At 36.3% G+C, this 13,882-nt stretch overlaps 1 protein-coding gene across 10 annotated transcripts in view; it reads left to right on the top strand.

Annotated features, from left to right (window-relative positions):
• Nucleotides 1-13,882, top strand: part of PTPRK (protein tyrosine phosphatase receptor type K) — a 562,492-nt gene that overhangs the window by 444,422 nt on the left and 104,188 nt on the right. For all 10 annotated transcript variants that reach the window (XM_043592298.1, XM_043592299.1, XM_043592297.1 and 7 more), the window contains exon 11: nucleotides 3,483-3,588. In XM_043592298.1, coding sequence (XP_043448233.1) covers nucleotides 3,483-3,588 — 106 coding nt within the window. The remainder of the gene's footprint in view (nucleotides 1-3,482; nucleotides 3,589-13,882) is intronic.

Genomic DNA, 13,882 nt, shown 5'->3' with positions numbered 1-13,882 from the left:
ATATGTATGCTGAGGGTAGTCGTCTCACTTATTAAATCTTTAATATAGCTAGTTATTCATGGTTGAAAGTTCTTTAAAGAATTATGTGAATATGGGTTATAATTGGTTATATGTCCAAACCTAAAAACATCTCAAATAATCACTTTTCATTGAAAGTGGTCTTTTTTAAAACGTTGTTTTATCTGAACTAGAAACATTTAAAAGTTCATTATAAATGCTAAAAGATTTATACTTTTAAGGAGTTCGTAATTATCATGATATCAGATATCATAATAAGTGGATTTTATCCAAAGAATGATAGGAGATCTTTGATCTATTACAGTGCCACATTCCTTGTCACGCTCTTCCATTTTCCTTGACATCCTGGTATTTTTAAGCAAACATGAACTGTTCTTTCTCTTACAAATCTCACCTAAACTCATCTAAATTTCAGAATGGTGATGTGTGGGAGATTTGAAGTTGATAAGCATATACAGTTAAATTTCACATTATTTTATGTTCATAATTTCAGTTTGTAATGACTATATTATTTACAGATAATCTAGTAAATACAGATTTCCCCTCCAGTCAAGTCACCAGTTTAATCTGACTAAATTTGGCCACCAGTCAGGATTATAATATGCCCGAATTCTACATTAGCTTATGTAATGTGTTATCTTAGTTATTTAAGATTACTAAAATAAATACATTTTATATATGTAGCTGAAGAGTTAAATCTGAAAAACGAATGTGTTACAGGATCAACTACTTAATATATTAAAATACTGATGTTGAGTTCCTCCCTTTTTGTTCCTTTATGTTCATTTTCATCATAGTTCTACATAGCATATGTTGATAATACCTTATATTATAATACATCACTAAAAATTTCTACTGTTGTTCCGAATCTGTATCATTTGCATCAGAAGGAAGCTACATATTCTCTATTTTTTTTGAAGTCTACTTTCTATTTGGAAATGTTTTGAATATAAAACCTTAAAAATTTATATCATGAAAAATATTAGCTATTCCAATATGAGCTATTTGATTTATCTTATTCTAACAAAAAAAGAATTTGAGAATATCATCCATTATGTTAGAAAATAACAATGTATTAAATTTGCCAATTCACTCCCTGGTGGAACAATTCTAAATCATCAATTTAAAATATTGATTGAATCACTAGAAAAGATGACCTGGTGATATCACTGTACAGTGAAACATGTTTCTTACCCTCTAGAATTAGCCACAGTGCTGCATTTGAGTCAAGATCTTTCACTAGAGATAGCTACAAAATTACATGAACTTGTAAAACAATGGACACTATCGAGAATCATAATTTATTATGGTTTAGACACGTGGTTTTTATTGAATAGAAAATTTATAGTGAAAGTCCAGAACACCCATGTAGCATTTTCTTTGAATTATTTAGCTGCCCAGTTTTACTTGAATCAACCTATGTACATGGGCACTTGAATTGGACTTTAAAAACTAGACTGCAATCATTGTGTCTTTGGAACGTGCAGTAATCAAACTAAAGCTAATAAAATGTATGGTTAGTGTAGTGCCCGGCATCATTTGAAATATTAAGGTAACTTCTTGTTATTTATCCCTTGAGTACAGAAATTATATTCCTCAGCACTTTAAAAACACTTTAAATAGAAGTGAAATCAAGTTATTGGAGGCATTGTGTGTGTGTGTGTGTTTTAATACACACATATATTATCCACATATGTCTACATATTGTACATATTTAATATCCATTGATTCTACTTCCTGAATAACTCTCAGGTAATTTGTCTCTTTCTGATTCTTCCTTTCCATCTGGACTGTATTTTAAACAGCTCATTGAAATATCTTTCCAAGCACTATCCTTGCCTTCAGACTTACCTTGCTTCATTGTATTTTTCGATTGATCTTTGTACAGCATGTATTTCCTTCCTAAATTTTTTCAAAATCTAATATATTATATTCAGTAGGATAAAGCCCAAACATCCATACATAATTAGCATTTGTATCCCTTAATTTTATGGCTTCTCCCATCCTCCACTCCTACTCATAGTCCAAAGTTCCAGGCCTACCAGACTGCTTGTAGCTGTCAGAATGCACCTTGTCCTTTCATGTGATGACATGTTCAGATATTCTGTTTCCTGTCTCAGGCATTGTATTGACTACTTTCTTGTCCTGATGAGTTTGTACTGTTCTTGTGACATTCAGCTCAAGCATCCTCTGAATCCTGAAGTTGTCTTTGTTTTCTTTTTCTGACTCCCCATGCTAGTTTAGACTAGTGGCTTAGTTTAGGTTAGTGGTTCTCCCAAGTGTGGTCCACAGACCAACCGCATCAACATCACCTGAAAACTTTCTAGAAATGCACGGTATCAGGCTCCTCCCTGGACCTACTGAACTAGAAACTCTAAGGGAAAAGGCATCAATCTGTTTTAAGAAGTTCTCCATGGGCTTCTGATCTGACTAGTTTGAGAGCTACTGTTTTAAAAAATGAACTGACTCTTCTTTTAGTCACCTAAAATTTTGTTATAGTTTTTTGTTGTTGTTGTTTATGAGATTCTCATTCTTGGTAAATATGAATCTCTACTTTCAACTCTATACATATCAGAGACCATGTTTTATTTGTCTTTATACTTATAGCACTAAAAAAATTGACACAATGTATATATTCAGTAAATGCTCAGTGAATGAATGAAATACTTTGAAATTTGTATTGGATGCCATCTATTAACAGTTTCTCTGAGAGTGTACACATTTCACCTGTTATGTCCTCCCTAAAACATCTTTCTGTGTAGAAATAACCAAAAGCCATTTGGGGTTACTTTTTCACCCAGTTCAAGATTAGGGAGCCCTCTCCCCCACCCAAAATATTATCAAATATTTTGAAAATTTATAAGTTTCTTCTTCTCAAGAATTTGGCAACGAATGCACTAGTTAATGCTAAATACAAATTAAGGTTCCTATTCCCATTCATCACACTGCCTTGATATGTTTCTGTTGTGGCCCCAGTGGTGAAAGCAGTCCAGATACTAACACTGGGCCATTCCACAACCTTTAGATCATATACAGCACCACCTCACCAGGTAGCCTCTGGCTCACTTCTTGCCATTTCCGTCTCTACATCTCCGTGTGCAAGCCCCTTACCCAGAGTCCCCAGAGTCGACGCTGTTCACATCACTTCCATGCCATCAATGCTGGTTTCAAGGCCCCAGGAAACTAAAAGCTAAAGCCCCTTCACAAAAGGCTTGGAGTGTGTGTCCAAGTCACCAGATGATCATTTAAATTTCAATAACAAACCGTGGGCTTCATATCTTCTGCTGCCTATACTCCCAGGGTTAACATCCAGTTATGTATGGTATTCTACAAAATAAGGTACATTTCAGAAAATTAAATAGGAAATTTATTTTCCCCCATTCAGGATCATTTATTCATCCTGAACTATGATATAATTCTTTTAATTGACTGAAACTTTTTCCCCCTCATCAATCACTTACCAGCTCCAACTTTACCGGACTATGAAGGAGTCGATGCCTCTCTCAATGAAACGGCCACCACAATAACTGTATTGTTGAGACCAGCACAGGCCAAAGGGGCACCAATCAGGTAAGTGGGAAAAGAATAATAGGAATAGGGAAAAACAGCAATAGGAAAGCTGTTTCTCATAGCTGCTTAGCGGTCGATATACTGGTTCATTTCTAAGAGATGTTCATTTGATGATAACTGTCATAGGTTTTATTTTTGTTTTGTTTTGTTTTTGTTTTTGTTTTCATTTGGACAAAGCCTGCAGATAGACTTTTAAGAATAAAATTCTAAGGGCGTTTTTGAGATATTCATGCACTGAATCATTCTCTGTACTGTTTGATATAAGAGCACTGCTCTTTGATTTTTATTTTCCTCTAGTCCCATTTCATTCCACTTCCTCTGTCGGTATCTATAGAATATGGGCTTTGAAGGTATTTGTCAGAAATAGAATGAGAAAATAACTCTTATCCAATGCATTATTAAATGTGTTACGAATAATTTCATATGAGTGATTGAAAAATAGGAAGCTTTGAGGAAATAAAAGGAGATTAGTTTTAATGAATGCAGCTTATCGGGAATTGTTGCTTATCAGGAATTCCGTAGTAAATATTAAAATTCAATTTGCCATTTCCTTGATCTACCCACCATTAAAATCTCCCATATTACTCTCATCTTGCAGAAAGCTATGAGCCATGTTTTTTTCAGGGATTCGGATTATTCCAATGATTTTAATTCTTCACATTTGTAATTAGATAAGTGACCAAAAGTTAAGCAAATTTCCATGGGAAACTTGTAGATTTTGTGGATACTTTTACTTTTATGCTTCTATTGAGAAATAAGTCAAGGTACAGAAATCAGTGCAGATATGTCATAATTGGTTCATCTCAAGTCGCTTACATGTTCATTAAGAAAATAAAGTTAATCTTTGCTCCATGTATAAAATAAACACATTTCACCTTCTGAGCACATAGGAACCATTCAGACAAATCTGTATCAATGGAAAGGAAGACTTTTTAATTTAAAAAAATCAATAAAAGAAATTGAGTCCATAGGAAAACTCCGTTTTTTGTCTTGCTAAAAATCATGGGAAAACCATGCCTGAGAAAAGGAGAGATGACTGAATACACTTGTCATGTAAACACTTGAGAAACACGGGCTACTTGAAAATGTAAAGTACGTATATAGTACTATTCATGAATCAATGATCTGTGAGTGAGTTTGATTGCTGATCCAGAGGAGAAAGAGAAAATGCCTGCATTCAACATCTTTTTCTATTGACAAGTAATCAGGGTCATTCACATGCTCCTACCTGTGATAAAATTTACTTTCTAGGTGTTCAGTTCTGTTACTGTTGTTTAAATGAGCTACCGGGTACTTGCATTTATCTTTGAAGAGTTAGATATTTGAGTGAATTCAGCCTTACTTAATGTAAGTTGCACACACCGTGTGTAATTATTATTGCCTCACCAGGCTACATAATGTAACTTTCATTAGCTCTCTCTTCGTTTAATCAATTTATTACACAAACATTAACTGACCATGTATTATGTGCCTGGCACTGTGCCAAACATTATTTGTAAATCAAAGACACAATGATCCCAACAGAACGCACAGCCTGTGCCCAGTTTCATCATAAACAATCAAAGGAGTCTGCAGCCTTGTAAATCCTTTGGTCATAATTGGTGTTGAGGAATTTTGTTGAATTTGTAAGTATGTTATAAAAAACATGCTTGGAAAGCAAAAACATTCTTTTACTTTATTTACATTATTACAAAATTTCTAATTTCCAAAAATTCATGTAGTCTGAACTAGGGTTTATGCAAAATAATCTTTGATAATCCTGTATCCTCTTTGTCTGACACAGAAATGTACCTCTTTGTGTTTGTTGGGAAGCCATTTCTCCTTTTCTGGAATTGAGCCCAGTGGCTGAAAACTACAACTTTTACAGTATAGGAGATTAATACTCAAAAAAAATAATTTACAATAAGAATACTATAAGAAGAAATAATTAAATGATATATAAACAAATAACAACTATATTAAAAGAATGTTACTGGCAGGAAAAAAAAATCTGTTTCCCAACTAATATTCTGACCCCACTGTGTCCATGTTTTTTTTTTTAATGACTTGTCCAGCTATCTGGGAACACGGATAGGTGGGGATCAGGTGGCAGGACCAGACTGGCTAGTCTGCAATTTGGCCTCAGAAGAAGCCTGGTTCCTTTGCTTTTTAAATCTTCCCAGGAGATGATTCTGTCTTCTTTCCTTTGACCACATTCTTACCTTTGATATTGCTACCAGTAACTGGAACCTTATCTCAAGGTATATCTTGTCCAGTGCTTTAATGTCTTTGAAAATGAGGACCCAAATTGATGTAATCAATTTTCATAGCACTTTATTTATGTCTAGGACGTCAAGTCTTTGATTGGATTCTTTAAAGTATTTGACTCTTCTGCTAGATTCTTTATTTATGTCAGGCTATTAGAATTCCTTATATGCTAATGCTTGTTGCCATTCCACTCTGTATATGGCCCATCTTCTCCCCTCCTAATAAAAGCCAGACCTATTTACCACCTAGCTAAACCTCCCAAGAGCATCCGTCCATTAATTTTTTCTGCTAAATCAGCCCCTAAACACTAGGTTCTATCTTTCCCTACTTTACCATATTACTAGCCTGTGCCAGACTGCATTTTCCCATCCAGTTGCCCCAACTCCAGTGGAAATATCTGAGTTGTTCTGCTCTGGTCTTCGTAATGTCAAACAGACTCCAATTCCTAAAGCCTCTATCATAGCACCTTGTTATATAGAGTTTGTACATGTAGTTTAGTTTAGTGTTATCAAGAAAGCTAAAGTTACAAATGGTTTTTATAAATTTATTGATTCCAATAACATTCAATATGCACCAGCGGCTGATGGATAATTGGAATAGAAATCCACCTAAGGCAATTTAGTGTGTGTCCTCCACTGGGAATGACAGACTCATAAAGCAATGAATGATGACAACACAATATGATAAGTGAAATGACAGCAGTTAGAAAAGGTGGTACTGGAGCAGAGTTTTGAAGAATGGGCTCAGCCAAGGGTCACTTTTGACAAGAGGGGAGAGGTTGCTGAGAAAAGAAGGGCCAGTGGTCTTCTTGAAAAATTACAAAGCAAATGATTGGATATGTGATATAATGTAGTGCATTCCAGAACTGCAAGTAGCTCAGATCCTTGAGAGGGAAGGGTGTGTGGGAAAAGAGAGGTTGGAGAAATAAGCAGGGACCAGAGGGAGAAGCTGTTTAGTGCCAGTCCAAAAACTGAAGGTGGCCACAGAAGGACTGTAAGCACATATTGTTATGAGCAATGTTATGTTCTTGGAAAGATCACTCTGATAGAAACATAGGGAATGGACTGGGAATAGACCAGACTGAAAGCAAAAGGGTCCCAGTGGGAAGTGCTATTGGACCACATTAATTAAGATAGAAGTGATGGAAATGTATGTGATACTTACACACAGTTTTACACACATAGGAGATATAAAGCTTTGATGAGCAGAGAAAGGAATGGAGACTAGGTGAGAGATGAGAGTAGTTTTTATTTTACAAGTGGTAGCAGAGCAAAAAGTCATCCAAGAATTCAAGGTATTTTTTGAGGTAATATTAAGTAATAACAAATGTTTTCATTTGTTGTATTTGATTGCCACCCCAAATGAAAAAAAAGGCATGCTCTCTCTCTTTGGAATGAGTTCTTTTGTGTATTAGAAATTATAGAGGTGCCTGGGTGACTCAGTTGGTTCAGTACCCAACTCTTGACTTTGGCTCAGGTCATGATCTCAGGGACATGAGATCGAGCCTTGTATCAGGCTCCACGCTGGGCATGGAGATGGCTTACGATTCTCTCTCTCTCTCTCTCTCTCTCTCTCTCTCTCTCTCTCTCACACACACACACACACACACACATACACACACAAAGAAAAATTACAATATTTGTTATATAATTTTTGTATTTCTTTCTAAAGTTGAGATATACAGAACAAATAATGTCCACCCCAGTGAAAAATCCTGTTCTAAATAATGCAGCACTCAGTATCACCAACCACTTTGTTCTTCTGTTACCCTTAAGACTGTGTCTATACACTAATGTCAACATGGGCAGTGCAATTCTGATGGTTTTTTGACAAAATTATTTCTGAATATATAATTATTCTAAAGTCTGAAAGGTGCCATCTGACTTACCTACACCTTTGAATCTCCTTATCGACTTTTTAAGATCTATCCCTAAAACTGGCATCACTTGACAATCATTAGTATGATTGGCAGAATAAATATTACCCACATTTGGAACCAACTCCCTAGAATGCATAATTTGTTTTCTCTTTTTTTTCTAAAACATTTTCTATTCTTGATGAATGGATTCAAATTGTAGCCTGAATGATATAATTATAAATTATAATGCATAGAATGTCCCACTTATTAAAAGATTGACCCAATGTAGCTGTGTTTCCAAATAATGAACATTGCAACAACATATTACAAAAACCCAGGGAAGAGTTCTTCAGTGATGAACTCAGCTTATTGTAAGATGTAATAAATGAATGTGTATTTAACTGCAGCATTTTCCAAATATAAGCTATTTTAAGCTGGTAGGAATCTACATATTATAGGGTAACTAAATATTTATTTTGTAGGTAAAACCTAATTTTTCATTTTAATTTATTGTTTCTTGAGAAAGAGAGTATATGTGTGCATGCGTCTGCACACAACAGGGGAAGGGCAGAGGGATAGAGAATCTTAAGCAGGTTCCACACCCAGCGTTGAGCCTGACTTAGGGCTCAATCTCATGACCCTGAGATCTCCACCTGAGCCAAAATCAAGAGTCTGATGTTTAACTGACTGAGACACCCAGTCTCCCCAAACCTAATTTTTCATTTTAAAAACATTAACTACAATGTATTCTTAATTAGGTAATTAGGAGATAGTCATGAAATATAGTCAAAATCACCATTTTGTTGCATTCACTCTGCAAAACAGTATGGAGGTCCTCAGAAAGGTAAAAAATAGAATTGCACTAGTAGTATTTACCCAAAAAATACAGAAATACTAACTCAAAAGAATACATGCAGCCAATGTTTATAGCAGCATTGTCTGTAGTAGCCAAACTATGGAAATAGCTCAAGTGTCCATTGACTGATAAATGGATAAAGAAAATGTGGTATTAAAAAAAGGTGTGGTAGGGAGGAGCCAAGATGGCGGAACAGCATGGAAGCTTTTTTGTGTCTCACGTCCATGAAATATAGCCAGATCAACACTAAACCATCCTGCACACCTGGAAAACTGATCTGAGAATTAACACAACAATCTTCACAACATGAACCACAGAATTCTGCAGGTACATGGTGCAGAGAGGTGAACTGGGAGAGAGAGAAGCCATGGAGGTGAGGGTGCCGTTTTTGCATGGGGAGAGAGGATGGAGACAGGGTGGAGGGTTGGAGGGAGAATACGGGAAAAGAACACCCCCCCCCCCACATAGCAGCTGGAGAGAAAGTGGAAAAGTGGAAACAGCCACAGGGACTAAACTAAAAAGGGGGAAAGGAGAAAGGACAGGATTTAAATTCCATTTAGACTCTATAAACAGTGGCAGTGCAGAGTCTGAAACTCCGCAGCTCAATACGTGGCAGTGCTCTGGTGAGAAGGGCAAATCTCCAGGAGCAGAGTGAAGTCTGGGCATCTTTGGGCCACATGGGAGAGGTGGTTCCCCTGCTGGGAGGACACCTGGTAGAGGCTGTGTGGCTCCCCCAAAGGCAAAGGCCCCAGTGGACCCGGGAGAAGAACCACATTCACTGGTGCTAAAACAAGGTTGCTGGGGGTGAAGTCTGTGCCAGATGTGTGTTGTGATTTTCCATAACCTCTGAAAGGCTGCTGCTACATGATCTCATGAACTTTTTCTGGGATGGGCTGACACTCAGACGCAGTCTCTGGGCATCGGCAGCAGCACAGTCCCGTAAACATTCCTGGGTCCAGCTGGCACCCAGCCATTGCTTGGTGAGACCCTCCCACAGAGGGGCAAAATGGGTCAAAGCCTCAGTTCCTCAGAAATAAGGGGTCGGGTAAAACAGCCACATCTGAGATAAAACTCAGGAGGGAGTTACAGCCCGGGGCTTGGTCATGGACTGTGTAAAAGTGGGGAGTGGACAGAAGCCAAAGACAAAGGACAGGTGTGCAATTGCTGACTGGGGAGAACTATAATAGAGACTGGGTAGCTGGGTGACGCCATTATCACCACTCCCGTGCATGTGCATAGGCACCTACAAGTGCCACAACAATCTACCCCAGTATGCTAAGCAGCACCATCCAGTGGAGAACAGAGCCATTACTCTAAGCCCCACTCAACTGGGCCAATCTCACTCTTCAGGAACATGAATCTCTCCACCTGCTTAGTTTATGGACTATAAAGCGCTTCATAGTTTGAATTCAGGGAAAAAGCAAAGTAATTTCAGTCATATTTCAGTCTGTTCACCAGTCGATCTATTCAATTTTCTTTTTTTTTCTTTTTCCTTTTTTCTTCTCTTTTATTAAAAACATTTCTCTAATTTTTTCTACTTTTTTTTTACTTTTGTGTAAATTTTTTCAAATTCTATTTTACTTCCATCATTTCATTTTATTCTACTTAAGTGTATTTATTTTTTCAAATTTTCAAATGATTTCCTTTTTTTTTTCTTTCCCCTTTTTCTCTATCAAGCCCCTTTCAACACATAGACCAAAACACACCTAGGATCTAGCATCATTTACTTGATTTTTTTTTGTATGTGTGTTTTGTTTTTAATTTTTTCATTTTATTTTTTTTATTTTAATTTTTACCTCATTAATTCCTTTTCTCCCTTCAAAATGACAAAATGAATGAATTCACTCCAAAAGAAAGAACAGGAGGAAACGACAGCCAGGAATTTAACCAACACAGTTACAAGTAAGATATCTGAACCAGAATTTAGAATCACAATAATAAGAATACTAGCTGGAGTTGAAATAGATTAGAATCCCTTTCTATGGAGATAAAAGAAGTAAAAGCTAGTCAGGATGAAATAAAAGATGCTATAACTGAGCTGCAATCCTAAATGGATGTCAGGGCAGCAAGGATGAATGAGGCAGAACAGAGAATCAGTGATATGGAGGACAAACTTATGGAGAATAATGAAGCAGAAAAAAAGAGGGAGACTAAGGCAAAAGAGCACAATTTAAGACATAGAGAAACCGGTGACTCATTAAAAAGGAACAACATCAGAATCATAGGGGTCCCAGAAGAGGAAGAGAGAGAAATAGGGGTAGAAGGGTTATGTGAGCAAATCATAGTGGAAAACTTTCCTAACCTGGGGAAAGACACAGACATCAAAATCCAGGAAGCACAGAGGACTCCCATTAGATTCAACAAAAACTGACCATCAACAAGGCATAGCATAGTCAAATTCACAAAATACTCAGGCAAAGAAAGAATCATGAAAGCAGCAAGGGAAAAAAGTCCTTAACCTACAAGGGAAGACAGATCAGGTTTCTATCCACAGAAACCTGGCAGACCAGAAAAGAGTGGCAGGATATATTCAATGTGCTGAATCAGAAAAATATACAGCCAAGAATTCTTTATCCAGCAAGGCTGTCATTCAAAATAGAAGGAGAGATAAAAAGTTTCCCAGACAAACAAAAATTAGAGTTTGTGACCACAAACCAGAACTGCAAGAAATTTTAAGGGGGAGTCTCTGAGGGGATAAAAGATGAAAATTAATTAATTAATTAATTAATTAATACCAAAAGCAGCAAACACTAGAAAGGACCAGAGAACAACACCAGAAAATCCAACTCTACAAGCAACATAATGGCAATAAATTCATATGTTTCAGTACTCACTCTAAACGTCAATGGACTAAATGCTCCTATCAAAAAACATAGTGTAACAGAATGAATAAGAAAACAAGATCTATCTATATGCTGTTTATAAGAGACTCACTTTAGATCTAAAGGCACCTTCAGATTGAACGTAAGGGGATGAAGAACCATCTATCATGGTAATGGTCAACAAAAGAAAGCCAGAGTAGCCATACTTATATCAGACAATCTAGACTTTAAACTAAAGACTGTTTCAAGGGATGCAGAAGGGCATTATATCATAATCAAGGTGTCTATAGACCAAGAAGACCTAACAATTGTAAACAGTTATGCACCAAATGTGGAAGAACCCAAATATAAAAATCAATTAATCACAAACATAAAGAAACTCATCAATAGTAATACCATAGTAGTAGGAGACTTCAACACCCCACTGACAGCAATGGACAGATCATCTAATCAAAAAATCAACAAGGAAACAATGGCTTGAATGACACACTGGACAAGATGGACTTAACAGATATGTTCAGAACATTTCATCCTAAAGCAGCAGAATATACATTCTTCTCCAGTGCACATGGAACGTTCTCCAGAATAGACCACATACTGGGACACAAATCATCCTCAACAACTACAAAAAGATCAATATCATACCGTGCATCTTTTCAGACCATAATGCTATGAAACTCGAAATCAACCACAAAAAAAATTTAGAAAGGTAACAAATACTTGGAGACTACAGAACATCCTACTAAAGAATGAATGGGCTAACCAAGAAGTTAAAGAAGAAATTAAAAAGAACACGGAAGCCAATGAAACTGATAACACCACAACCCAAAACCTCTGGGACGCAGCAAAGGCAGTCATAAGAGGAAAGTATATAGCAATCCAGGCCTTCCTAAAGAAGGAAGAAAGATCTCAGATACACAACCTAACTTTACACCTTAAGGAGCTGGAAAAAGGACAGCAAATAAAGCCCAAGACCAGCAGAAGACAGGAAATAATAAAGATTAGAGCCAAAATTAATGCTATTGAAGCCAAAAAAACAGTAGAACAGACCAATGAAACAAGAAGCTGGTTCTTGGAAAGAGTTAACAAAATTGATAAACCACTGGCCAGTTTGTTTAAAAAGAAAAAGGAAAGGACCCAAATAAATAAAATCAATAATGAAAGAGGAGAGATCACAACCAACACAACAGAAATAAAAACAATAATAAGAATATTTAAAAACAATAATAAGTATTATAAGCAATTATACACCAATAAAATGGGCAATCTGGAAGAAATGGACAAATTCCTAGAAACATATGCACTACCAAAACTGAAACAGGAAGAAATAGAAAATTTAAACAGAATGATAACCATAAAGAAATCAAATTAGTAATCAAAAATCTCCAAAAAACAAGCATCCAGGGCCAGATGGCTTTCCAGGGGAATTCTGTCAAACATTTAAGGAAGAGTTAACACCTATTCTCTTGAAGGTGTTCCAAAAACTAGAAATGGAAGGAAAACTTCCAAACTCTTTCTGTGAAGCCAGAATTACCTTGATTCCAAAACCAGACAGAGACCCCATTAAAAAGGAGAACTATAGACCAATTTCCCTGATGAACATGAATGCAAAAATCCTCAACAAGATATTAGCCTACCGGATCCAGCAATACATTAAAAAAATTATTCACCACACCAATTGGGATTTATACCTGGGATGCAGGACTGGTTCAATATCTGCAAAACAATCAATGTGATTCATCACATCAATAAAATAAAGGACAAGAACCATATGATCCTCTCAATAGATGCAGAGAAAGCATTTGACAAAATACAGCATCCTTTCTTGATAAAAACCCTCAAGAAAGTAGGGATAGAAAGATCATACCTCAAGATCATAAAAGCCATATATTAAAGACCCAACGCTAATATCATCCTCAATGGGGAAAAACTGAGAGCTTTTCCCCTAAGGTCAGGAACAAGACAGGGATGTCCACTCTCACCACTGTTATTCAATGTAGTATTGGAAGTCTTAGCCTTTGAGATCAGACAACACAAAGAAATAAAAGGCATTCAAACCGGCCAGGAGGAGGTCAAACTTTCACTCTTCTCAGATGACATGATACTCTATATGGAAAACCCAAAAGGTTCCACCAAAAAACTGCTAGAACTGATTCATCAATTCAGCAAAGTTGCAAGATATAAAATCAATGCTCACAAATTGGTTGCATTCCTATACACCAACAATGAAACAACAGAAAGAGAAATCATGGAATTATTCCCATTTACAATTGCATCAAAACTCATAAAATACCTAGGAATAAATCAAACCAAAGAGGTAAAAAAATCTATACACTGAAAACTATAGAAAGCTTATGAAAGAAATTGAAGACATAAAAAAATGGAAAAATATTCCATGCACCTGGGTAGGAAGAATAAATATTGTTTAAATGTCGATACTGTCCAAAGCAGTCTACATGTTCAATGCAATCCCTATTAAAATAACAGCAGCATTCTTCACAGAGCTAGAGC

Source organism: Prionailurus bengalensis, chromosome B2 (assembly GCF_016509475.1).
Source record: "Prionailurus bengalensis isolate Pbe53 chromosome B2, Fcat_Pben_1.1_paternal_pri, whole genome shotgun sequence".
Taxonomy (NCBI): domain Eukaryota; kingdom Metazoa; phylum Chordata; class Mammalia; order Carnivora; family Felidae; genus Prionailurus; species Prionailurus bengalensis.
The sequence above is the reverse complement of the archived record's forward strand: the minus strand, read 5'-3'. Positions and strand labels throughout refer to the sequence as shown.